The sequence below is a fragment of the Gracilinanus agilis genome, chromosome 1 (assembly GCF_016433145.1).
Source record: "Gracilinanus agilis isolate LMUSP501 chromosome 1, AgileGrace, whole genome shotgun sequence".
Taxonomy (NCBI): domain Eukaryota; kingdom Metazoa; phylum Chordata; class Mammalia; order Didelphimorphia; family Didelphidae; genus Gracilinanus; species Gracilinanus agilis.
Window position 1 is genome coordinate 766,586,616 of NC_058130.1, and position 24,629 is coordinate 766,611,244.

The following is a 24,629-nucleotide window of genomic DNA, read 5'->3' on the forward strand; positions in this document are numbered from 1 at the left end:
AAAGGGTCTCCGTAGCCATCTAGTCTAACCCACACTCAAAAGAAAGCCATAGTATTCCACATATTAGACAAGTGATCATCCAGCCTTCTGTTTGAAGACCTCCATAAAGGCACCCCAAGCATCTCTCAAGAAAGCCCATTCCACTAGGTTGAGCATTAATGGTTGGTCGATTTCTCACCAACTTCCACCACTCTCTGCCTCATGAATCTTCTGTGATCTTTTGGACAACCTTCATCTTGAACCTCTGGAAACTTCATTTTTCTTTTTTTTTTTAAATTTTATTTAATTAATTAATTTAGAATATTTTTCCGTGGTTACATACATGATTCATGTTCTTTCTCTCTCCTCCCCGCAACCCCCTCTCATAGCCAACACACAATTCCATTAGGTTTTACATGTGTCATTGAACAAGACCTATTTCCACATTATTGATATTTGTACCAGGGTGATTGTTTAGAGTCAATATCCCCAAACATATCCCCATCGACCCATGTGATCAAGCAGTTGTTTTTCTTCTGCGTTTCCGCTCCCACAGTTCTTTCTCTGGATGTGGATAGCATTTTTCTCATAAGTCCCTCGGAATTGTCCTGGATCATTGCATTGCTGCTAGTAGAGAAGTCCATTACATTCAACTGTACCACAGTGTATCAGTCTCTGTGTATAAGGTTCTCCTGGCTCTGCTCCTTTCACTCTGCATCAATTCCTGGAGGTTGTTCCAGTTCACATGGAATTCCTCCAGTTCATTATTCCTTTGAGCACAAATAGTATTCCATCACCGACAGATACCATAATTTGTTCAGCCATCCTCCATTTGAAGGGAATCCCCTCATTTTCCAATTTTTTTGCCACTACAAAGAGTGTGGCTATAAATATTTGTGTACAAGTCATTTTCCTTATGATCTCTTTGGGGTATAAACGCAGCAATGGTATGGCTGGATCAAAGGACAGGCATTCTTTTATCGCTCTTTGGGCATAGTTCCAAATTGTCATTCAGAATGGTTGGATCAATTCACAACTCCACCAGCAATGTATTAATGTTCTAATTTTGCCACATCCCCTCCAACATTCATTACTGAGACTTTATTTTTCCATGCCTCTCAGAGTTACTGTGGCTGAGACACTCATAGGGGCATGGACCTAAAAAAAGGGCTGGAAGAGATCGTAGAGGTCCCCTCACCTAATGGGTGAGGAAACTGAGGCCCAAAAAAGTTATGACTCATTCAGGATCATGTAGTGCCCCAGAGATAGGGTTTGAACCTGGATCCTCAGTGCTCTTTCCACTGAACCACAATGCCTTCCTCTCATGATCAGTCTTTCAATAATAGGCCTTTTCACATTTAGCTGGAATGGTCCAGAATCAACAGGATCATAAATCTGAAAGGGAAGGAACAGGAAAGAGAATAAACATTTATTAAACACCAATTTATGTGCCAAGCACTACACTAAATACTTTGCAAATATGATTTCATTTGCCTGTAGAGATCATCTCTCATTAAGTATAGGAAACTGAGACTCAAAGCTAAATGATCCATTCAAGATATTACATATTAGACATAGATATTGTCACACTTGAGAAACTGAGTCAGAAAAAAATTATTAAGTGTATTATTTGAACAGATCAAAGGATTTAGGAGTCAAGACCACACATGTACTGGGTATAAGAGGTACATCATGCTTGAGTTACACTAACCCTAAATTCATGCAGGTTTTAGAAAAGAAAAAAGTCACAAATTTGGGGTAAGGCATGCAGGCTGATGATAACCTTTATGGTCACAGATGGTGCAGATATAGAGAAAGTACATCACATTTCTTGGAAAGGGGCACAGCTAGGCAGGATGAGAGAATAAACAACAAAAGGCTTGGGAGAAAAGTATATTCAGTACATTCTGAGTGAACCAGAGCTCTGAAAGGACTTGAAAAAAAGCAGAATGTTGAGGGTACAAAAATTAGTTTTGTAATATTAAGTGGCAAAGGCAAAATTTGAACACAGATCCTCCAACTGGTTCCTGTGCTAAACAAAGGCTTTTCCAACTTAGTAAGTCCTTCAAAGGCTTTTGCTTTATGGAGAATCTTCCCAGATCACTGCCCTGCCACCAGAAGGGAGAGGAGGAGGAAAATAAAAGACAATCAACATTTCTCAAGGACACTTAGCAATATAATTGCCCCTCACCATGGCAACTGAGCATAATCCAGGAATTGGAGTGCTCAGTATTTCCCCAGCAAACCCATTCAGTGTTTGCTGTGGTGTAGATACATGAGGCAAAAGGCAGCTCCAACCTATTCACTCAGGGCCAGAAAGGAGGCACCGAGGAGAAGGTCACTGGCATCAAAAGAAATAGAGCAACCTTTCCAAATATCCCTTGGTTCCTTCTGGTCCACAAAGCACCCCACTAGGCAGAGAGAGGTTCCATGGACGTGGAAATATTCATCGCAGCAGTTTTTGTGGTAGCAAAGAAAGTCGATAGGCATCGATTAGAGCCCAGCTAAACAAATGGTGCTACATGAATGGGATGAAATATGAGCCAGGAAGGATGACTATGAAGAATTCAGGGAAGCCTGGGAAAACCCATGTGAGCAGGCACAGAGTGAAGTAAACAGAATTAAGAAAAGGAGATTCACAGTGATTACAACAATGTAAATTATCAAAAGAAGAATGAGCATTTCTGGAGCCTCGGAAGGTTCACCAAGCACTTTCACAACACCCTTTCACTCACTGCAACCCAGTGAGCTGGCTGCTATGATTATCCCCATTTAGCATTTAAGGAAACTGAGGCAGATAGAGGCTAAGTGACTTGTCCAGGGTCACATAACCTAGTAACTGATGGTGTACTTGAACTCGGGTCTACCTGATTTCAGGACCGATGTTCTAACCACTGCACCCTCTAGTCTTGCTATCTCCTTTGCCTGCTAGAACAAACAAGAAGCTGAACACTGAAATGATAATAACCGAGATTGACCCTGAAGCAGAGATAATAATAATAAGAGCACTTCTATAGCTGTTATATATATTTATATAGTTGTATATATGTATACATATATGCACAATAGTTTATGTATAACATGACATGTGTAATATGTTATATATGATTTATATAGATATAATATTATATATAGTTGTATAGATATACATAATATTATGCAACATAGATGATATATTATACAATATATACACAATATATATTAGATACAAGTTTTCTAGGTATAATGCTATATATACCTATATATAAACACAACATATAATGTATAACAATATATGCTAGATACAAGTTTTATATAATGCTGTATAAAGTTTTGATTTATATATATTTATATAATTTTTATTTTTATTTTATATTCATATATAATTTTTATTTTTATTTATATATTATGTATAATATATAATATATTATGTATAACATGTTATAGATCATTGTATATATACACTGCATATGTTGTATGTAGTTATATATAATATATGTGTTAAAATTAAATTAATAACTCCAGGTTCTTAGTTTCCATAGAGTTTATTAATAATCACTTGAAATAAAGAAAGCAAATGGGTAGAGATTTAAAGCCTATTTTCTATTCTAAGTCTGACCCCGTGTTGGTCCTCCCACATGGCCCTCAGCCAGCCTCTCCCACCACCATCCAGGGAATAGAGAGACTGCATGCTCCCGTACGCCCTCCTTTACTCTCCCACAAGCACCACCTGTGTGGTAGCATCCAGGCACACAGCGTAGGTACACAAATGGGATGAGCTGGGTTGGAGAAGCTGGGAGCCCACGACCCTTGGGGGAGGAGGTTCTATTTACACACATATTGTGTATGACATAATATACATTATATATAAGTTGTATATATAATGTTATATATTGTTATATATACAATTTATATTATATATAACATGATACATTTGTTATATATATTGTATATATAATATATAATATATATAACATAATATGTAATATGTTATACATTTGGTTGTATATATAATATATTAATTAGAAATTTTGTAGCTTTAGACTCCATCACCCAGAATTCTTTCCCCATCTCAAAATTCCTTTTCCCTTTTCATTTACATATCTTTGTTAGTTTATATAGTTCTGAAAACTCCTCCCTCTCTTTCTCTTTTTTCTCATGACCGCAGCTTGGTTAGCTAGCTTTTTTTTTACTTTAGTTATTATTAATGAACTTTATAAAATATAATATTTGGTTACTATATATTAATTTTAATCTTAACAATATATATATTTATAGTTACAAAGTATCTTACAAATATTATCCCTTTGGATCTTCATAAGAACCATACAGGGTAGGTAGCGTTATTTTTCCCTGTATTACAGTTAAGGAAATTGAGGTAAACTAAAATACCATGACTTTCCCAGGATCACACATCTATAAATGTCTGAGACATCTAATAAGGCAAGTCTTCCTGACTCTAAGCTCTATCCACTGTATCACTGAGTTGAGATAAGAAAATGGAGATTCCTTTCTTCACTGGGCAGAATGTTGCATATACTGTCACAGCCCAATGATATACTGGTTCCTTTTGCTGATCTGCTTTCCTTTTCTATTTATCTGTCTTTCTTTCCTTTTATTTAGCCTTTCTTCTTTCCTTCTATCTTTTCTTTATCTCTTTCCTTCTTTCTACCATTCTTTTATCTTCCTTTTTTATCTTTCCTCCTAATCTTTTTGTTTCTCTTTCTTTCCTTCTTTCTATCTATGTTTCTTTGTTTCTGTCCTTTGGCTCAATGAGCAAGGAAGGAGGAGAAGGCAATGTTTAGAAATGAAAAAAACTGAAAAAACATAAGATGAACCTAAAAATGGTTAAAAAAAAAAAAAGTCCTTTGGTCATTGGTTCCACGTGATCACTAATGAAATATCTTTCCCTCCCCTGGGCAGAGAGGTGGTAGATTATAGGGAGGAAATGTCACATACACAATCAAGACCCTGTTGATTCATTTTCTCTGTTGTATTTCCTTGTTGCAAAGGACAGTTCTGTGAAGCAGTAGAGGGATTCTCTGGAGGAGACAGTGATCTTATAAAATGTATCAGTAGAGAGGGACAGTTAGATGGCTCAGTGGATAGAGAGCCTGATCCAGAAACAGGAAGTTCTGGGTTGAAATATGAACTCCCTTTCTATCTATATTATCCTGGGCAGGTCACTTACCCCCCATTGCCTAACCCTTACTGCTCTTCTACCTTGGAACAAATACTTATTATTGATTTTAAAATAGAAGGTAAGTTTCTTTTTTTAATTAAATTAAATGCATCAACAAAAACAAAATTTCAAACCCCCAAATCTAAAAATGTGTTTTGATGAAAGGAATCTGATAATCAGATGACTTGGGTTCAATTGTTGCCTCTACTATTTACTAGCTGTGACTTTACTTCAGCAAATCACTTAGTTCTCTTAGCCTCAGTTTCCACATCTGTAAAGTGAGTTGGTTAAACTAAATGGCCCCCGAGGTCCCTCCTTGCTCTAGATTCAGGATCTTATGGCCTCCCTGTAACCAAATTCCTCAGCTCTAACATGAAAAGATTGGCCCTAGACCAAAGACCCCTTCCATGATCCAATGATCCCATTCTGTGAGTGTTCCAAGAGGCAAAAATGACCCAAGTCAAATTCATTGGACAAGAACTAGTTCTCTGCTCCTCTGGGTGTTGTGTAGACATGATGTTTCATGGCCAAACAGGTACTTGTGTTATTAAAGCATTGATGAGACGTAGACTCTGGGCTCAAAGCCACAGAATTCATCGTTAAGCAGGGACATCGAAGTTCCAGGTAAGGCTGGATCCTCCAGACTTCATTTCTATGAGTCAAAACGATGGATGTAAAACTAGTCCTTTTCCCTCCTGGTCCTGGCTGGCAGAGGTTATTCTTTATTCTGCTATTATGTTATGAATTCCAAGCTCTCTCCCCACCCCTGGCCAGGTAGTTGTAGCTTCCCAAGGGCAGCTGCTTATCAGGGAAGTTCAGGGGGGGGGATGGGTTGGTGTCTCAACTAATGACCAAGAGGAAAGGATGTTCAGAGACAGTTACCAACACCACCAATGAACGTCTTGTAGGTAGTTCCATGTTGAAAAAAGAAATAAAACTAAATCATGTGATTTCATATATTCTTGAAAGATCTAAAGTTTCTGTAGGATGGATACTCCCTCCACTGAGGCAGATAGCGATGCTTCTTATCACTTTAATAGATGGCTTTTGCAGTAGAAACTCTCTGAACTTCGTTAGGCTCTGATATTCTGTGTTCTAAGGTTCTTTGCCCCTTTGGCATTCCTAGTTTTAAGACCCCCCCCCCATTCCTCTAATATTCCCTGTTCTAAGGCCCTTTCTAGCCTTAATTATATTCCCTGTTCCACTTCCAAGGCTCCTCCTCTCAGTTCAGATGTTCCCTATTCTTTTTTTTTAAAACCCTTACCTTATGTCTTAGAATCAGTACTGAGTATTGGTTCTAAGGCAGAAGAGAGGTTAGGGCTAGGCAATGAGGGTTAAGTGACTTGCCCAGGGTCACTCAGCTAGAAAGTGTCTAGGGCCATATTTGAACCCAAGACCTCCCGTCTCTAGGCCTGGTTCTCGATCCACTGAGCCATCCAGCGGCCCCCTAGAAATAAACTTTTTTAATCCTTCATCTGGTAGTTCTGTCTCTTCTGACTCCTTTGCCCCATTTGTCCCTTTGCTCGGGGATAAGGCTTGATTGGGTCTGGAGACCAGCAGGAAATTATCCCTCTATGGCACCACAGATTCTTAGGTCTTACTTAGAAACCACCACTAGAGGAAACTTTCTCGATAATTTTGAAATATTTAAAGTTTAAAAGCTTGTCTGGGACCGGATTTCATTTTTAAAGAAGAAAAAAGGGCTTTTGAACTTCAAGGAAACTTCGGGCAGAACCAGCAGGGGCTACATTTGCAAGAGAGAATGTGGCAAGCCCTGTAGTCCAGGGAGGATCAGAAGGAAGTGTGGGTGGGAGGAATATCTAAGGATCTCCTCCTTAATCACAGAGTCACACATCAGAAAAGCTGCTGGCTTAAATACTGTTTGCATAACCCAAATATTGATGGCGATGCTTTTCCACAGTTTTTTAAATATTTTCTGAATTTGTTTACTTAGGAGAGCAGCGAGGCATAACAAAAATTAAATGAATTACACCATTAATGATGCAAAAAGCTTTTTATTGTGTAATCAAAAAAAAATATTACAAATTGCATTTGGGTTACTTCTTCCCTCAGAAGTGTATTGGTTCTGTGGCCTTAGTGGGTTACTTACCTATTCTGAGTCTGTTTCCTCTTTGATAAAATGCAAGATAGGTTGAAAGGATCAACTCTTAAGTCCCCTCCCTGCAAGAACATTCTCAGTTCTAAGGCCCTCCCACCAATGACATTCTCTAGTCTAAGGCTCCTCCCACCTCTGACATTCCCTGTTCTGAGGCCCCTCCCACCTCTGGCATTCTCTAGTCTAAGGCCTCTCCCACCTCTGGCATTCTCTAGTTTTAAGGCCCCTCCCACCTCTGGCATTCTCTAGTCTAAGGCCCCTCCCACCTCTGGCATTCTCTAGTTTTAAGGCATTCTAGACATTCTAGTTTCAAGGGCCCCAGAAATCACAGAAATCACAGACCATTTCTACCATTTACTACTTTCATGACAAGTCATTTCACAATAGAATGAGTAGAAGATCTGGTGTCAGAAGATCTCAGTTCAAATCCCAGACCAGCTATACCACCTTCCTGTGCCTCATTTTCCTGCTCTGAAAAAACTAAGGTCCTAAGCCCCATCTGGGATTGACGAGGCTCCATACTTGATATCAGAAGTTTGGTTGTAGTCTCCCACAACTTTGTCTCCACAATCTCCAGCTCCCCTGGTCTAAGAGGTTCTCCTGCCCCAAGGCCCTCAGGGTAGCCAGGAATTCCAAATTAACCACTCCCTGTTCAAGTTAAAAAAGGTCTAGGTTCTTTGGAGATTTCTGGAAGAGAAGAGCTCAAAGGAAGTTTGTTCTCTAAGGAACATTCAGGTAAACAAAGGTCAAGCTTTGTGCCAAGTCTCTGAATGCATGTTCCCCTATTGCTACTACTACTGCTGCTGCTACTGGATGGATGGACCCCAAAATAATTCTTCCTTCCAGCTCCCCTCTCCCAGAAATCTCCAAAATAATACAGCCCTAGAAGTCTAAGTCTACTGCTGAACCCTAGGATTGTATCTGCTTGAGTATCTCTTGTTTCCATGGTGATGAAGGCTCTATAGGATCCAAAGAGGTGGTCCAGAAGGGACTCTAAGGATGATTTAGTTGTCCATGTTATAAACAAGGCCCAGAAAGGACATGAGATTAGAGATGTAGAGCTGGAAGGGGGCTTAGGAGATGATCGCATCCAACCTCATTTCACAAATGAGAAAACTGAGACCAATAGAGGTTAAGTGATTTGCCCAGGGTCACACAGCTCATAAGTGCTTAAGGTGGTATCTGAACCCAAGTCTCCCAGGTTCCCAAGACCAGCTCCCTAACCAATGACTCAGTCAATCATTCACCCAGGAGGTACCTGGTAAAGGTGGGATTCTAAGCCTCATCTGATTCAGAAGTCAATGCTATTTTTTTTCTGTATATCATTGCTCTCCCACACATAATACCATCTGTGGGCTGTCTTAGTCACAGGTCAAGTCTGTCCTGTAAGTGTAGCCACAAGCCAAACACCTGTTGCCACTAGAGAAATGGCCTTAGTCCAGCTGGCATGACTTTGCCTTTCCTGAACTCCATCCACCCCCTCTTCCTCATGAGCCAAGATCCATGTTGTCCCAGAGATTGGCCATCCTTTATTCCCTACTTATTGCATTTTGGAAAAGAACTTGGTGTAATAAAAGAGGCTCTCTAGAAACGGAAAACTCATTAAGTTGTTTTTCACTTTAGGGACCCTGGCGGCATCAAAAACACATTAAAAAAAATCAATAAGGACAAGGTGATAACACACAGATGGGAACACTTCATCATGCCACCAAAGGTAAAGCCACTGCTCTTTTCTGCGTCAAAATGGCACTGGCACCGCTAGTGCCAGCTCCCTCTGCTGCTCGCCTCCACCACCAAATGGAACTGGCCCATGGGCTCCTCCATTCCAAGTAAGATCCTGGTGTCTGAATATTGATGCGTGTTGAGGAAAATTCAGATTCAGAGGACCAAAGTTCAAATCCTGACTCAAGTCAACTCTCTCTCTCTCTCTCTCTCTACCCACGTGTCTTTGAGCTAAGTCTCTTCAGCCGCAAATTGGTCTTCTGAAAAATGAGAAAGTCAGACTTCACAAGGTTCTTTACCCAGGATCTGTGAACTTGTTGTTTTTTATTTAAAAGTTTAATTTTAATTTAAAATGTAAATTTTTGATAAATGCATTTGAATTCCATTGGCTTCCTTTGTAAGCCTAGTATTTCAGACATTAGAAACATCATTCTGAGAAGGTATCAAGAGGCCTCACCAGATGGCCAAAGGGTGATCAGGTTCAGAACCTCTGGACTAAATGACAGTTAAAGTCCCTCCAGCCTGGATAGTATTGCAATATCTACTTCTTGCTGTTGCACAGTCATTTCAGTCACATCCAACTCTTCATGACCCCATTTGGGGGTTTTCTTGGCAAAGATATTGGAGTAGTTTGCCATTTTCTTCTCCAAATCATCTGACACATGAGGAAACTGAGACAAACAGTGAAGTGACTTGTCCAGAGACACACAGCTAGTGTCTGAGGCCAAAATCGAACTCAAGTCTTCCTGACTCCAGGCCTGGTGCTCTATCCACTATACCACCCAACTGCCCCCCCACCACTCGGGGTATACTTTTTTAATGTGTCTCATAAACTTTTAAGTGGTACATAAATATAAGATGCTAGTATTATTCTTTCCTAAAATCCTCTTCATCACAGCATTCTGAGATTCCAAGATCCCTCCTAGAATTAAAATTTTAACTTCCAAGACTGTTCCATGCCCTGACTTCTGTGTTCTAAGATCCTTCCCAATGCTAACATCTTGTTTAAAAGTTCCTCCAAGCAGGGAGGGAAAGAGCATGAATCAGGAAAAATATTCTAAAATAATTGGTTAATTTTAAAAAATAAAAAAATAAATTAAAAGTCCCTCCAACTCTAACATTCTCTGTTCTAAGCTCTCTCCCAGTTCTGGCATTGTAGAGTCTAAGATTCCTTCTGGCTCTGATATTTTCTATTTTAAAACTTCTTCCAGCTCTGATATTCTATGTTCTAAGGAACATTCCAGCTCTGCCATTTTCTCTTCTAAGCTCCCTCCCAGCTCTGACATTTTTTATTCTAAACCCCCTCCCAGCTCTAACCTTCCCTGTTCTAAGGTCCCTCCCAGTTCTGACACTGTAGGTTCCAAGATCCCTTCTAGCTCTGATATTTTCTATTATAAAATCTCCCAGCTCTGATATTCCATGCTCTAAGGAACATTCCAGCTCTGACATTCTCTATTCTAAGCTCCCTCCCAAACTCTGACATTCCAGGCCCTAAGACTCCTCCCAGTTCTGGCATTTTTTATTCTAAACTCCTAATTCTGACTTTCCCAGTTCTAAGGTCTCTCCCATCTTTGACACATTCTGTTCTAAGCTCCCTCTCACCTCTGACACTACCTGTTCTAAGGCTCCTCCCAACTCTGACATTTTTTATTCTAAACTCCAAATTCTGACTTTCCCAGTTCTAAGATCTCTTCCATCTTTGACACATTCTGTTCTAAGTTCCCTCCCACCTCTGACACTACCTGTTCTAAGGAACCTCCCAGAGTTGGCATTTTTTATTCTAAATTCCTAATTCTGACTTTCCCAGTTCTAAGTTCTGCTCCCACTCTGTCACTCCGTGTTCTAAGGACCTTCCCTTTCTGGCATTCTGTGTTCTAAGTCCCTCCTCAATCTAACACTCCATGTTCTAAGGCTTCTCCCAGATCTAACTTCTACTTATCATTTACATCATAGTTGTTGTTCTGAAAGGCGGCCTCCCAATTTTGACTAGACCAGAAGTGCAGGGGCCATCCATGGGCTGATCCCACTACTTATTAGCATGGGAACTTAGTCCTGCTCTGTTTCCAACCTGGACTTGTCCATTTCTCCTTGGCCAGTGATGGTAGGGAGAGAGGAGGAACCATCATACAGATGCTAAATTTAATTCAATCATCCCACTGGCATGGCTCAGAGCACCTGAGCTTCAGAGATTTGCCAGCCTCAGTCTCCCAGGAAGCTGAGTTGGCAGACGGAAGTCACCAAAACTTGCCAGCATCCTCTATTCTAAGGCCCCCTCCAAGCTCCAGCATTCAATGAGTCTAGGTTACCCAACACTCATAATCTCATCATCCCCAAAGCTTTTGACATAACTATAAAAACCCTCGCCTAGCAATCAGGTCTCTAACCCTGAAACAGGGCCACCTCGGGAGTGGAATACGGCAGCTGCTTAACACTACCCAAGAGTTAAATACAAGGCAGGAAGAAGTAGCATTTATCCATGAAGGAGTCTGCAGGGAGTTGAGTCAGCTCAAATCCAGTGACTTCAGCAGTTCTTCAGAGCTAAGCCTCAATTCCCCCCAAAACAAGAAAGTTGAAGGAAAGGCTGGCCCACCCCCTCTGCTCCACATTTTTTTTTCCTGCCCCCATTAAGGAAGCAGGAATGTCAGTCAGCATTTGGTTCAAATTTCTGTTGAGGATGACTGAACAAGCATTCATTATCCACCCTAGCTAGAAATAGCAACTTTGGGGATGCAATCAGAAATCCTGGCTCCAGGGAGGACCAGCCTTCTCCAAAGCCTATTGGCCATTAAGAATTATAGATCTGGAAGAGATTGTATAGTTGAACCCCTCCATTTCACAGGAGGGGAAGAGGTTAAGTGACTTGCTCTAGGTCACCCCACTAGTTAATAGAGGAACTCAGGGCTCCAGATTCTCCAAGCGGGGCACATTTCCTAGGCTGATTTGATGACCTAGCTTTTCAAGGCCAAGTTGATATGGTCTTTATTTTTTTCCTTCCACAATCAGAAATTCATTTCCTGCTGTGTAAGGAAGGCAGCGGCATCATGGGCATTTATCACTCAATACTCTTTCTGCCTGGGAGTGAGGAAGATGGGTTTCCTTAGCAGCCCTGCCAGTGGCCCCTTTATCTGGGCATGGCACTGGCCAAAGGGAACATCCCAAAACAGACATAAACAAAAGAGACACATCTGGCTCCCACATGAACCACATGGGACTTATACCCCAACATTCATGGTCCTCTCTTTCCTCATCAGACTCCTACCTTTTAATAGTCTTGGGGCCATGGAAGACTTACAGAATCAAATGGGGTCCAATGGAAAGAGTTCCATATTTATAAAATTAAAGGATGTGGTTTAAAACCCCAGCTCAGCCACCCATTAACTGTGTGATCTTAAGCAAATTACCTTCCCTCTCTGGGTGTCAGTTTCTTCATCTGTAAAATGAGTAAATCGACTAGATTCTTATCAATGGATATTTAAGTGCCTACTATGTTATAAGCTCCATGCCACATGCTAGGGCTAAAAAGACAAAAGTTACATAGTCTCTTCCCTCAAGAAACTTACATTCTATCAATAGGGAGAACAAAACTCGAAACCAAGCAAATACAAAGTAATTCAAGTGAGAGAGAGGGATAATAAAGTCCTACGGAACATCTCAGAGCAGGTGACTTCTGAGCTTTCCTTTGAAAGAAGCCAAAAACCCACCCTCCCTTATCTCTAAAATGAGCTGGAAAAGGAAATCACCAACCACTTCAATAACTTTGCCAAGAAAATCCAAATGGGGTCACAAAGAGTCAGAAAGTGACTGAACAAGGACCCCTTAAGGCCAACAGCATAGATTTATGACTGGAAGAAACCTAAGCAGCACAACCTCTCACTTTTATATATTTGGAACCTAGGGCCTAGAAAAGGTAAATAGGTAGTAAATAGGCCAAGGCAATCCTTCCCGGAGGCAGCTAGGAGTACAGGGCACAGAGCACCAGGTCTGGAGTCAAGAACATCTGAGTTCAAAAACAGCCTCAAACACTTAATATGTGACATCTTGGGTTTGTTAGCATCAACTTTCTCATCTGTAAAATGGGGATAATAATAGTGCCTGTCTCCCAGGACTATTGTAAAGATTGGGCAAAATAATAACTATAAATAATAATTATAAAATTGGACAAAAAATTTGAAAAATAAAAATTGTAAATTATTATAAATAATAATCTGACAAAATAATAATTATAAAATTTATAGAATAAATTATAAAGCTCATAGGTGCTACATAAATGCTATTATTAATTATTATTTTTATTACCTTCCAGGGGTGTTGTGAGAATGAAACAATATGATAATTGTAAAGCACTTAGTATAGTGCTATAATAATGTTGTTGTTGTTTGTTGTTTGTTGTTGTTGTTGCTATTTGTTGCCACCACCCAGGGCCTTTGTGAAGAGCAAATAAGATAATAATTGTAGAGTGCTTAGCATGGTGCCCAGCACATAGTAGTTACTAAATAAATGTTACTGAGAACATTGTAGAAAGATGGAGGAATAAGGCAGGAAATTATATGGCTCTCCAAAACTCCCCCCACCCAAATAACTTAAAATAATACCTCAAATTTAGAGCACCAGAAGTAATTAAAGTAAGGGTAAAGGGGGCAGCTTGGTAGCTCAGTGGATGGACAGCCAGGCCTAGAGACAGGAGATCCTAGGTTCAAATCTGGCCTCAGACACTTCCTAGCTGTGTGACCCTAGGCAAGTCACTTGACCCTCATTGTCTACCCTTACCACTTTTCTGCCTTGGAGCCAATACACAGTATTGACTCCAAGACTGAAGGTAAGGGTTTAAAAAAAAGTAAGAGTAAAGCAGTCATCCTGCCTAAGACAACTTGGAAGGATGTTGCAAAAGGTCTGACCTCTGGGGGGAGGGGGAGTCTGGCCAGAATGAAATGCAGATATCTCCAAGCACCACTGAGTCATTAAGCAACAAGTCTTTGTGGAGGATAGCCGAGGCTTCAGGAATGAGGTTTCACCCCACTCATGTGGGTCCAGATTCTTTGGCCAGACTCACTGCCAGGCTTTGACTTTTGTCCAGGAGGAGCAAGAGCACATCTGTTACAGAGGGGTGAGGACTCTGCTGGTGATGGTCACTTTCAGTAGAGCAGAGCCAGTGGTTTCAGTTCCAGGACAAAAGGCAAGGACATGGCCACCAGACCATGAAAGGAATCCCAAGGAGGAAGAAGATTTGTGGCTGCAGGTTTCTGGAGGCCCTGGTCTTAGCTTACAGGTAGAGAGGAATATGTGAGGTCATTTATAAACTAAGGCTTAAGCTAGAGGAGCAATGACTGAACTTTTTTCAGAACACACTGAAAGAACCAAACTCAAAAATCTGAAACCTGAGACATTATCCTCTATTCCTCAAGAACAGAGACTGACCCTAAAATAAAGTTAACAGCCAATAAATAGGTCTTTAAAAAAAAAAAAAAAGAATAGAAAACAAAAGAGAATAAACTTGAACAGAGATCATTATTATTGTGATAGGATTCAGAGTTCAAACTAAGAAGAAAGTGAAGTCAAACAGTCACTTGTAAAACTTTCAAAAATATATTAAATGATCATAAGCCCAAAAAGAGTCCTTGGAAGAGCTTTAAAAGTACTCTCAAAATAAAATAAGAAAGGCACAGAAATAATTGAGAAAGAAAATTAATGCAAGAAAATTTAAAAAGGAAGTCAAGTAGTGGGGGGGGGGGAAGAGATACAAAAACTTACTGAAGAAAACAACACAAAAATTAGAATTTAGCAAAGAGAAGATAAGGCATCAAGATATAGTAAAAAAATTAAAAGACAAAAAATAGAAGCAAATATGAAATATCTCATTGGAAAAACAACAGGCCTGAAAAATAAATGAAAAGAGATAATATAAGAATTGTTGGACTACCAGAAAGTCATAATCAAAAGAGTCTAGACACTATAATTCAATAAATTATTCAGGAAAATTCCACATGAGTTTTAGAACCAGGAAGTAAAATAGAAATTTTTTAAATCCACCAATCACTGCCTGAAAGAAATCTCAAAATGAAAACTCAGAGGAATATTATAGTTAAGTTTCAAAGCTCTCAGATCAAGAAGAAAATATTACAAGCAACTAAAAAGAACCATTTCAAATATTATGAAGCAACAGTTAGTATAACACAAGATTTCTCAGCTTCTACATTAAAATACCAAAGGGTATAGAATATGATATTCCAAAAAGCAAAGAAGTTAGGTTGGCAATCAAGAATAACCCATCCAGCAAAGCTGAGCAAAATGCTATAAGGGGAAAAAAATATTTAAGGAATTAAAAGACTTTCAGACATTCTTGAGGAAAAGAACAGAACTGAACAGAAAATTAGACTTACAAATTAGGAGTAATATAAGAAGGTAAGCGTGAAAGACTAATCATAAGGTATTTAATAAGGTTAAATTGTTTACTTCTTAAATAGGAAAATGATATTTATAACTCAAGAATGTTATCATTATGGGGTAGTATAATAACTAAAATTAGGAGGCCGCTAGTAGCTTTATAACTTTATTAAATCAAAGTTATAGAAGTAGTAAAGAGAGAGAAAGGTAGGAAAGAGGTAGAGAAATTCTTAGTTTACTAATCTATTGGCCTCCATGATGGATTGGTGTTCAGATTAAGAAATAGAGTAAGGGGATAGGATAAGGGAGGGACACTTAGAAGGGTGTGTAGATTTGGAATTCAGTGGTCAGAAATAAAATGGACTTCTAAGGAGGGTTAGGAGAGAGACAGACAGAAAAACAGAGACATTCAAAGTCAGAGAGAGAGAGAGAGAGAGAGAGAGAGAGGGACAGAGACAGAGTGAGAGAGAGAAAGACAGAGAGTCAGAGTGAGAGAGAGGGGGGGGAGGGGTATAAATATTGGGAGAAAATAGGATGGAAAAATATACAACTACTAATTATAACACTGAATGTGAATGAGATAAACTCACCCATAAAGTGGAAATTGATAGCAGAATAGTTCAAAAACCAGAACCCAACAATATATTGTTTATAAGAAACAGATTTTAAAATGAAAGATAAACATAGGGTAAAAATAAATGGCTAGAATAGAGTTTCTTATGCTTTAGCTGGTGTGAAGAAAGCAAGGTTAGCAATCATGATCTTAGAGGAAGTTAAAGTTAAATTTAATTTAATAATAATAAATTTAATTTAAAAAGATAAGCAAAAAAGTTACATTATGTCAAAATATTCCATAAATAATGAAGTAACATCAGTACTAAATATATATGCACCAAATGCTATAGCATCCAGAGATTTATAAAGGAAAAGATAAGTAGGGGGAAATAGCAAAACTATAGTTGTAGGGGACTTCAACCATCACTTCTCAGAACTAGATAAATATACATAAGAAATACCCAAATATACATAAGAAAGAAATTAAAGGAGATTAATAGAATCTTAGATAACGTAGATGTCTAGAGAGAATGGAATGGGAATAGAAAGGAATATATATTTTTTCTCAGCCTGACACCTTTACAAAAATGCAGAACTTTTAAATGCATCCTTTTCAGATCATAATGTAATAAAATTACGTTTAATAAAGGAATGAGTGGATCAAAGAACACATCAAAGAATCAAATAATTTTGTCAAAGAGAATAAGAAGATATTATATCAAAACTTATTGGATATAGCAAAAGCAGTAATCGGAAGAAAATTTATATCTAAATTCTTATATCAGTAAAGTAGAGAAAAAGCAGATCAATGAAATGGATATACTTTTTAAAAAAAAACTAGAAAAAGAATAAATTAAGAACTACCAAATAAGTACCAAATTGGAAATTCTGAAAATTAAATTATTCAAGATTATACTAGAAATTCTAGCAAGAGTAATAAGAGAAGAAAAAGAAACTGAAGGAATAAGAATAAGAGTTATAAAACTGTGTATACCCTTTGACCCAACAATACCACTATTAGGTTTACTTCCCAAGGCAATCATAAAGAAGAAAATGAACCCATTACATTCTAAAATATTTATGGCAGCTCTATGGTGGCAAGAAACTGGAAACTAAGGGGATGCCTATCAATTGGGGAATGGCTAAATAAGTTGTATATTCCATGATGGAACATTACGGCACTTTACAACTTCCATTCAAATTCTTCGAACATATTTTAAGTACCCACGATATGCCAAGTGTTGTGCTAAGTACCGAGGATACAAAGAAATTGTCCCTGCCTTCAAGGAATTGCTAGTCTACTAGGAAGGTAAAACTTAAGAAATGATGAGCAGTAGTTTTTAGAAAAGCACTGAAAGACTTGCATGAAATAATGCAGAGTGAAATGAGTAGAACCAAGAGAACACTGTATACAGTAACAGCAATGTTGTTCAAAGAATAATTGTGAGTGACTAAGCTATTCTGAATAAATTCAATTATGAAGGATTTATTAAGGGAGAAGCACTGCATCTTCAAAGAAAGAACTGATATATGGAAGTATGTATTGTATGGTTCTACATACAGATCTAAAGCAAAGTCAGCCTTCTCTAATACAGGGTTGGGAGGGAAGGAAGGAGACTTCCCAGAATTCAAAATGTAACAAATAATTATTTTTTAATTAATTAAAATTTAAATAAATTTTAAATGTTAGCTTTAAATATTATTATTCCTAGCCCCAAATTTGTTTGTATTTGGAGGGCTGCCATATGATGAAGCCTTGATCTGTTTGGTCCCAGAGGTCAGAACCAGAAGCATGATGGGGAGGAGAGGTTCGCAAGTGACCAGTTTAAGCTTGATGCCAGGGAAATTTTCTTATCATTTAGAATTGTCTAAGAGTGGAATGGGCTGCCTTGAGAGGTGATGGTTCTCCCTCCTTGGAGGTCTTTAGAGTGTAGCTAAATGACTTCTTATTGAGGCACATTAGTGAGGATATTTTTCCTAACTTGGGGAGAGAAGGTGGACCATTCCAGTCCCTTCCAACTTGAAAATTCTTTGATTAAGTAAGTATTTGATCCTCTGGCAGCAACAGCTTTGACTCTTTGGGAATCTCTGTTAAAGAAAGCCTGAAGGAGAGAACCAGATTTTACACCTTGTTTTGTATGTCTGTTAGATTGGTTCCTTGTGTCAATGGTTTATTAAATTTATAATAAAAAACAATTTAGATTTAAAAGACTGGAGGCCTCATCTTGGGGCTGGTCCACAGATAAACTATTAAGCTGGGTCAATTTTGTCCCTGCATTCCATCCTCCTGTTTAGAGAGAAGCCCTAGATTTGAGTCTAGTCCTTGAGTCCACCTGGCTACATGATCTTGACCAAGTTATTTGGCCTTACCAGGTCTGAGCTTTCTCATCTGGAAGATGAAAATAATAATATGAGCACCAAGTAGCTCACAGGATAAGTAAAAGCTCTTTGTAAACATTAACCATGATGTACATGTGAGTTATTATAAATCAGAACTCCCTAGTAGAAAATGAACTCCTTGAAGGTAAGAACAATTCCTTTCTATTCAGCACAGACCTGGCACATAGCAGGTGTTTAAACGATGTTTGTAGAATTTGATTGGATGTCGTAAAGTTAAATGCATTAGACTAGTGGCATTGATTAGCCACCTATTATATGCCAAGCACTGTGCTCAGCATCAATAAGTAGAATTAGAATTGGCCAGCCCATAGGCTCACAGATCGAGATCTGAAGGAGACCTCAGAAATTGTCTAGTTCCCACTTCTCGTTTTATAGCAGAGGAACCTGAGACCCTGAGAAGTTTAGTCTTCCCAAGACCCTATGGGTAGTAAAGTGGCAAAGCTGGGATTTGAACCTGAGTCCTTTTCTCTCTGCTTCTGTACCTCTGAATCCAATTGCAGTCTCCATAAATAGTGCTTTGACCAAAAGTGGTCAAAAAGTCATGAGCTCCCCGTCACTGGAGAGGCTGTTAGATGTCCACACACCAGGGGTTCAACTCAATTTTTTTTAAAGTATTAATTAAGCACTTACTATTTTTCAAGAGGTATTGAAGTGGGCACTAACAACACAAAGACCAGAATGAACCAATTATTGACTTTAAGGAGTTTCTCATTTGAGTACCCACATTCAACTAGATGGCCTCTAAGGTTCCTTCCTACATGAAACCTTTCCCAATCCTCCCAACTGTTAGCGTCCACCATTTTTAATTTTTCTTTTACATACATGTACATATTGTCATTTCTCATAGAATATAAACTCCTTGAGATCAGGGACTGTTTCATTTTGGTGCTTAATAAATGGTGGGTGGTCAGTTGATTGATCCCAGTCCTCATTTCTTTCCCCATCTAATTCTGTCATGGGAGTTCCTTGCCCTGCTACCCTTTCCCTCTTCCTTCTAGACCAAGAAATATAAAATGCCAGCTGCTCGGTTCGTAGCCATGCGGAAGTCGAGTCGGAAGGCATCAACTATCAGCCTTACTCGGACGAGTGGGGGTTCATCTCCACAGAGTAGCATGCTTTCAGTAAACCCAACTGGCTCAGATGATCCTCAGAGTTCCGCGACGGTGGGCACCAGCAGCAAAGAACTGGAGGACAACGAATCGTCATCCACCAAGCAGGATGACGAGAGCATCCCCATCAGTGAGTGTCCTCCTTTTTCCCACTGCCCACCCTATGAACCGATCCCAAAGGGGGCAAAAAGAAATGGGCTTCTTATCTGGAAGACTTCAAGAACTGTAGTGCAGGGAAATTGGACTTGATTGAGTCAAGACAGTTGAGCTAGGATTAACCAACCCATTGTCAAACAACTGGGAAATGAGAGTGTAGACACATTCGCCCTGCCTTCACAGGCATGGCTGTGTAAGACAGCTGTAGAGCATATAAATGGATAGAGTTCTGGGTCTCAAATTGGGAAGACTTGAGTTCAAATCAAGCCTGGGAAAGTCTTTAATTGCTGTTGGCCTCAGTTTCCTCAGCTCTAAAATTTAGAAAATGCTAGCACTAACCTCCCAGGGTTATTGTCTGTAAATGAAATGAGGTAATACTTGTAAATCTCTAAGCAGAGTGCCTGGCACATAGTAGGTGCTTAGTGAGTATTTGCTTCTTTTTTCCTTCAGGTACATCAACACATATTTTAAAGAGGGTATCTTAGGGGTAGCTTGGTGGCAAAAGAGAGTACTAGGCTTGGAGTCAGGAAGTCTTCTTTTCCTGAGTTCAAATCTGGCCTCAGACGCTTGCTATTCATGTGACCCTGAGTAAGTCCTTTAACCCTGCTGGCCTCAGTTTCCTCATCTGTATAATGAGCTGGAGAAGGAAAAGACCAAGCACTCCACTGTGTCTGCCAATGAAACCCCAATGAGGGTCACCACTGAAATGACTAAGCAACAACAATGGAAAATGATGCCAAATGCTTGGGGAGTGAGGAGGTTTCTCCTTTACTGGAGGACCTAAAGCAAAGATGGTGGGGATCACTTGTTGGATTCTTGACCCACTTGGGATTAGACTAGATGTAGCCCTCCTGAGGTCCTTTCCAGCTGTCCTTCAGGAACTCTGTGATTATCCAATCCCTTCCATCACTTGCTCATTCTGAAACTTGATATTAAATTTGTGAAGCATGAAGCACAAGGCTGGGAGGGTGGAGCCTTGGCTCCAAGGATGACTTCATTGAGAAAATCAGTTGAAGGGGCAGCTGCATTCTGTGAACTCCACTGCTGTCTGCCTCAGTTTCCTCAACTGTAAAATAAGGATGATAAAAGCATCCCCTCCCATGGTTGTTGCAGGGACTTTTTTTAGTGGATAACATTGCCATTTGTAAGGTGCTTTCTGCTCTCTAAGTGGCTTATAAATGTTAGCTCTTATGATATAAAAAGGAGAGAGTCACAGAATTTCAGAGTCCAGCCCCGAGCACTAAGACAATCAATGAGTGTTACAAATTTGAGGTGGAAACATACTGGGGAAAGAACCCTGGACTTGGGAAGAAGGAGCATGATTGTGGACAATTCACTGGGACCCACTTCTCACCTGTGTCACATAGTCTACCTGCACCACCTCTATCATGAGATGGTTGTAAGTAATAAAAAATAACAATAATAGCTATCCAGGGCAGCTGGGTGGCTCAGTGGATTTAGAGCCAGGGCTAGAGATGGGAGGTCCTGGGTTCAAATCTGGCCTCAGACACCTCCCAGCTGTGTGACCCTGGGCAAGTCACTTAACCCCCATTGCCTAGCCCTTACCACTCTTCTGCCTTGGAACTAGAACACTGTATTCATTCTAAGACAGAAGGGTGAGGGTTTAAAACATCATGAACAACAACAATAATAGCTAGCATTTGTATGTGGTTTTGAGGTTTTCCGTGGATTTTATTACTTAGCTTTATCTTCACAATGGCTCTGGCAGGTAAGGCTATTATTTTCTCTGAGTTACATATGAGGAGACAGAGATAGAAAGAGGCAAAGTGACTTAGCTAGGGTCACTCAGCTAGTAAGTGCTTCACCAGGGAGTCTCAGACACTAAAAAAGGGCATTTCAGACAAGGATCAGAACATCACAGCGGCTTGGTGTCAGTTCTCTTTATCCTAAAGCCTAGAGTCTTTGCCTTAGCTGTCAGGCTGCTGGTCAGCCTGGACTAGGTCTCTAGGTTGCTGGATTTCTCAATTTAAGGTCAGGAAGACATGAGTTCAAATCTTGCCTTTATAGCCATCTAATCCTGAGCAAGTATCTTGCCCAATCAGGGCTTCAGTTTCCTTCTAACTCTGAATGTCTGATCCTATACAACCACCCATTTAGGGACCATGAGCCATCGCCCCAGTGGAGGGAGACCAAGCTTCCACTTGGAATCACTAAAGGCATTTCTGAATGCCAAAAGCAGAGCCATCGGTGGCTCCTTTTTTTGGACCTGGGGGTCAAACTGAGCTTTAAGCAAGAATCAATTAACTAAATACCATGTATTAAGCCATCCCTCTATGCCAGGTGTGGGGCACCTAGGTGGTGCAGTGGGCAGAACACTGGGTCTGGAGTCACTAGAATTTATTATTTTTTAATTATTATAAATTTTTGTATAACAATAAATTATTGTATAATAATATAATAAATGTTATGTCATTGTATAATAATTTATAATTATTGTATAATTGTTATAACATTATATGATCATAAATATTGTATAACATTTCAAGATTTGAAAAGCAGTTTACAAATGTTAGATAGACACTTTTCAAAATCTTTACAACAATCAGGGAAGGGAGGGTGCTATTATTATATTCATTTTACAGGTGAGGAAACAGGAGTCAGGAAGGCCAGAGTTCAAATCTAACCTCAGACACTTATGAACTGTAGGTCCCTGGGCAAGTCACTTAATCTCTATTGCCTCCATTTCCTCTTCATAAAATGGAGACACACTGGAGATGGAAATGGGAAACCACTCCAGAATCTTTGCCAAATAAACTAAGAGTATGTAAAGGGACAAAAAAGGTAGTCCCTGCCCTCAGGAAACTTACAATCTAGTAGAGGAGACAATATACAAACAAAAAAAATACAAAGTAAGATATATACAGACTTAATAAGAAATCATTAACAGAGGGAAAGCACTAGAATTAAAAGGAATATGGTGGAGAATGGACTTGGGTGGATCTAGGTAGTTCAGTGGATTGAGAGCCAGATCTAGAGAAGAGAGGACCTGGGTTCAAATCTGACCTCAGACACTTTCTAGCTGTGTGACCCTGGGCAAGTCACTTAACCCCCATACATTAACCATACATAATGTTGATTCTAAGATGGAAGATAAAAATTTTGGGGTTTTTTTAATGGAATTGGGAAGGCTTCCTGCAGGAGATAGGATTTTAATTGGGATTTAAGAAGAATGAAAGAAGCCCTTGACTGAACAAGACATGAACACATGGAGGATAGGAGGAGAGGAGGAGTCAGTTTAAATACTATTATTGCCCTCTACATTTGGCATCCTGTGATGAAGCCCTGGTCACCTTGCCCTAGTTACAGCTCTAGCTATCAGTCAGTCAACTAGCATTTATTAAAGCCTAGTATATGCTAGCCTTTGTGGCAAGTGCTTGAGGATAGAAAGAAAAGTAAAATAATAAAAATAAAAAATAACACTCTTCGCTTTCAAGAAACTCAGTTTGTCCACAGTTGTTTGCACACCATGCAAACAGCAAGACTTATACAAGCTAGATTTTGCATAGTCTCAGAGGGATGCTGTTGAGATTTTTTTATTTTTTTATGTGGCTTTTATTATTATAATAATATTTTCAACAAAAGTATCAGCAAAATATGCCTTTCCTTCTATTCCTGATAGGAAGATATTAAGATTAAGGACGACTGGAAAGGCTGCTTGCAGAAGGTAGGATTTGAGCTGAGACTTAAAGGAAGCCAGGGAGTCCAGGAGGGAGAGACAAGGAGGGAAAGCATTCCAGAAATGAGGGACAGCCAAGAAAAATGCCCACAGATGAGAGATAGAAGATCTCGTATGAGGAAAAATCAGGAGGCCAGTGTCTCCTAGATCATAGAGTACGTGGAAGGGTGTGATAGGAAGGAGTCGGGTTTTAAAGGGCTTTAAGAACCATAGGATTTTATATTTGTTCCTGAAGGGTAATAGGGAGCCAAAGTTTATTGAATAAAGAAATCCTATGGTCACGCCTAAATTTTAGAAAGGTCACTTTGAGAGCTGAGCGAAGGATGGGCTGGAGTGGGAGGGGAAATAGGGAGACCAGCCAGCAATAAGTTATTGTAATAGTCAAGACATGAGATGCTGAGGAGCTCTACCAGGCTAATGACAAGGTGAGAAGAGGGCATACATGGGAGATGCTACAGAGGGAGAAATGACTGGACTTTGACAACTGATTCAGTACATATTTGATGAGAGAGATTGATTAGTGAAGAGTGACACTTGGGTTGCAAGCCTGGGTAATTTGGGAGGATGGTGATGCCCACGACAGTAATAGGGAAGCTAAGAAGAGGAGAGAGGTGGGGGGAAGGAGAAAGGAAGATAATAAGTTCTATAATAAAACCCATAATAAAAGACAATAAAAGGGTATGTTGAATTTAAGATGTCTACACTACATTTGGTTCAAAATGTCTCAAAGGCAATTGAAGATGAGAGACTAGAGGATGGGGGGAAATTTGGGGTGGAGGAATATGGTCAATTCTCCTATAATTCAACATATACACCTCAAAATAATGGCACTGTGCAAAATCACATAATAAAAACCACAGAGTTTATGGGGAACGTGGGGTTAGGTGGACAACACTCCAAAATATTATCTGTGACACACTCCAAAATAGGGACTTAATAAAATAGTAGAATGGGTTTTTTTCTACAACTTAAATGGTTAAGAAATATAAAATATCAAGGCAACTAGGTAAATGTATACAGGATAAATGAGAAATAATTAACTGAGGGAAGACACTAGAATTAAAAGGAATGGGGGGGGGGGGCCTTGGAGGCTCAGTAAATAGAGAGCCAGGCCAAAAGATGTGAGGTTCTGAGTTTAAATCTGGCCACAGACACATCCTCTGTGACCCTTTGGTAAGTAGTTTAACTCCAATTGCCTGGTATTTACTACTCTTCTATCTTGAAATTGATATTTAGTATTAATTCAAAGACAGAAGAAGGGAAGGAAGGAAGGAAGGGAGGGAGGAAGGAAGGAAGGAAGGAAGGAAGGAAGGAAGGAAGGAAGGAAGGAAGGAAGGAAGGAAGGAAGGAAGG

The 24,629-nt window shown here is 39.5% G+C and overlaps 1 protein-coding gene across 1 annotated transcript in view; it reads left to right on the forward strand.

The window, feature by feature from the left end:
* Window positions 1-24,629, forward strand: part of CCDC60 (coiled-coil domain containing 60) — a 73,011-nt gene that overhangs the window by 13,084 nt on the left and 35,298 nt on the right. The window contains exons 4-5 of the mRNA XM_044685448.1: window positions 8,880-8,970; window positions 19,313-19,553. Coding sequence (XP_044541383.1) covers window positions 8,880-8,970; window positions 19,313-19,553 — 332 coding nt within the window. The remainder of the gene's footprint in view (window positions 1-8,879; window positions 8,971-19,312; window positions 19,554-24,629) is intronic.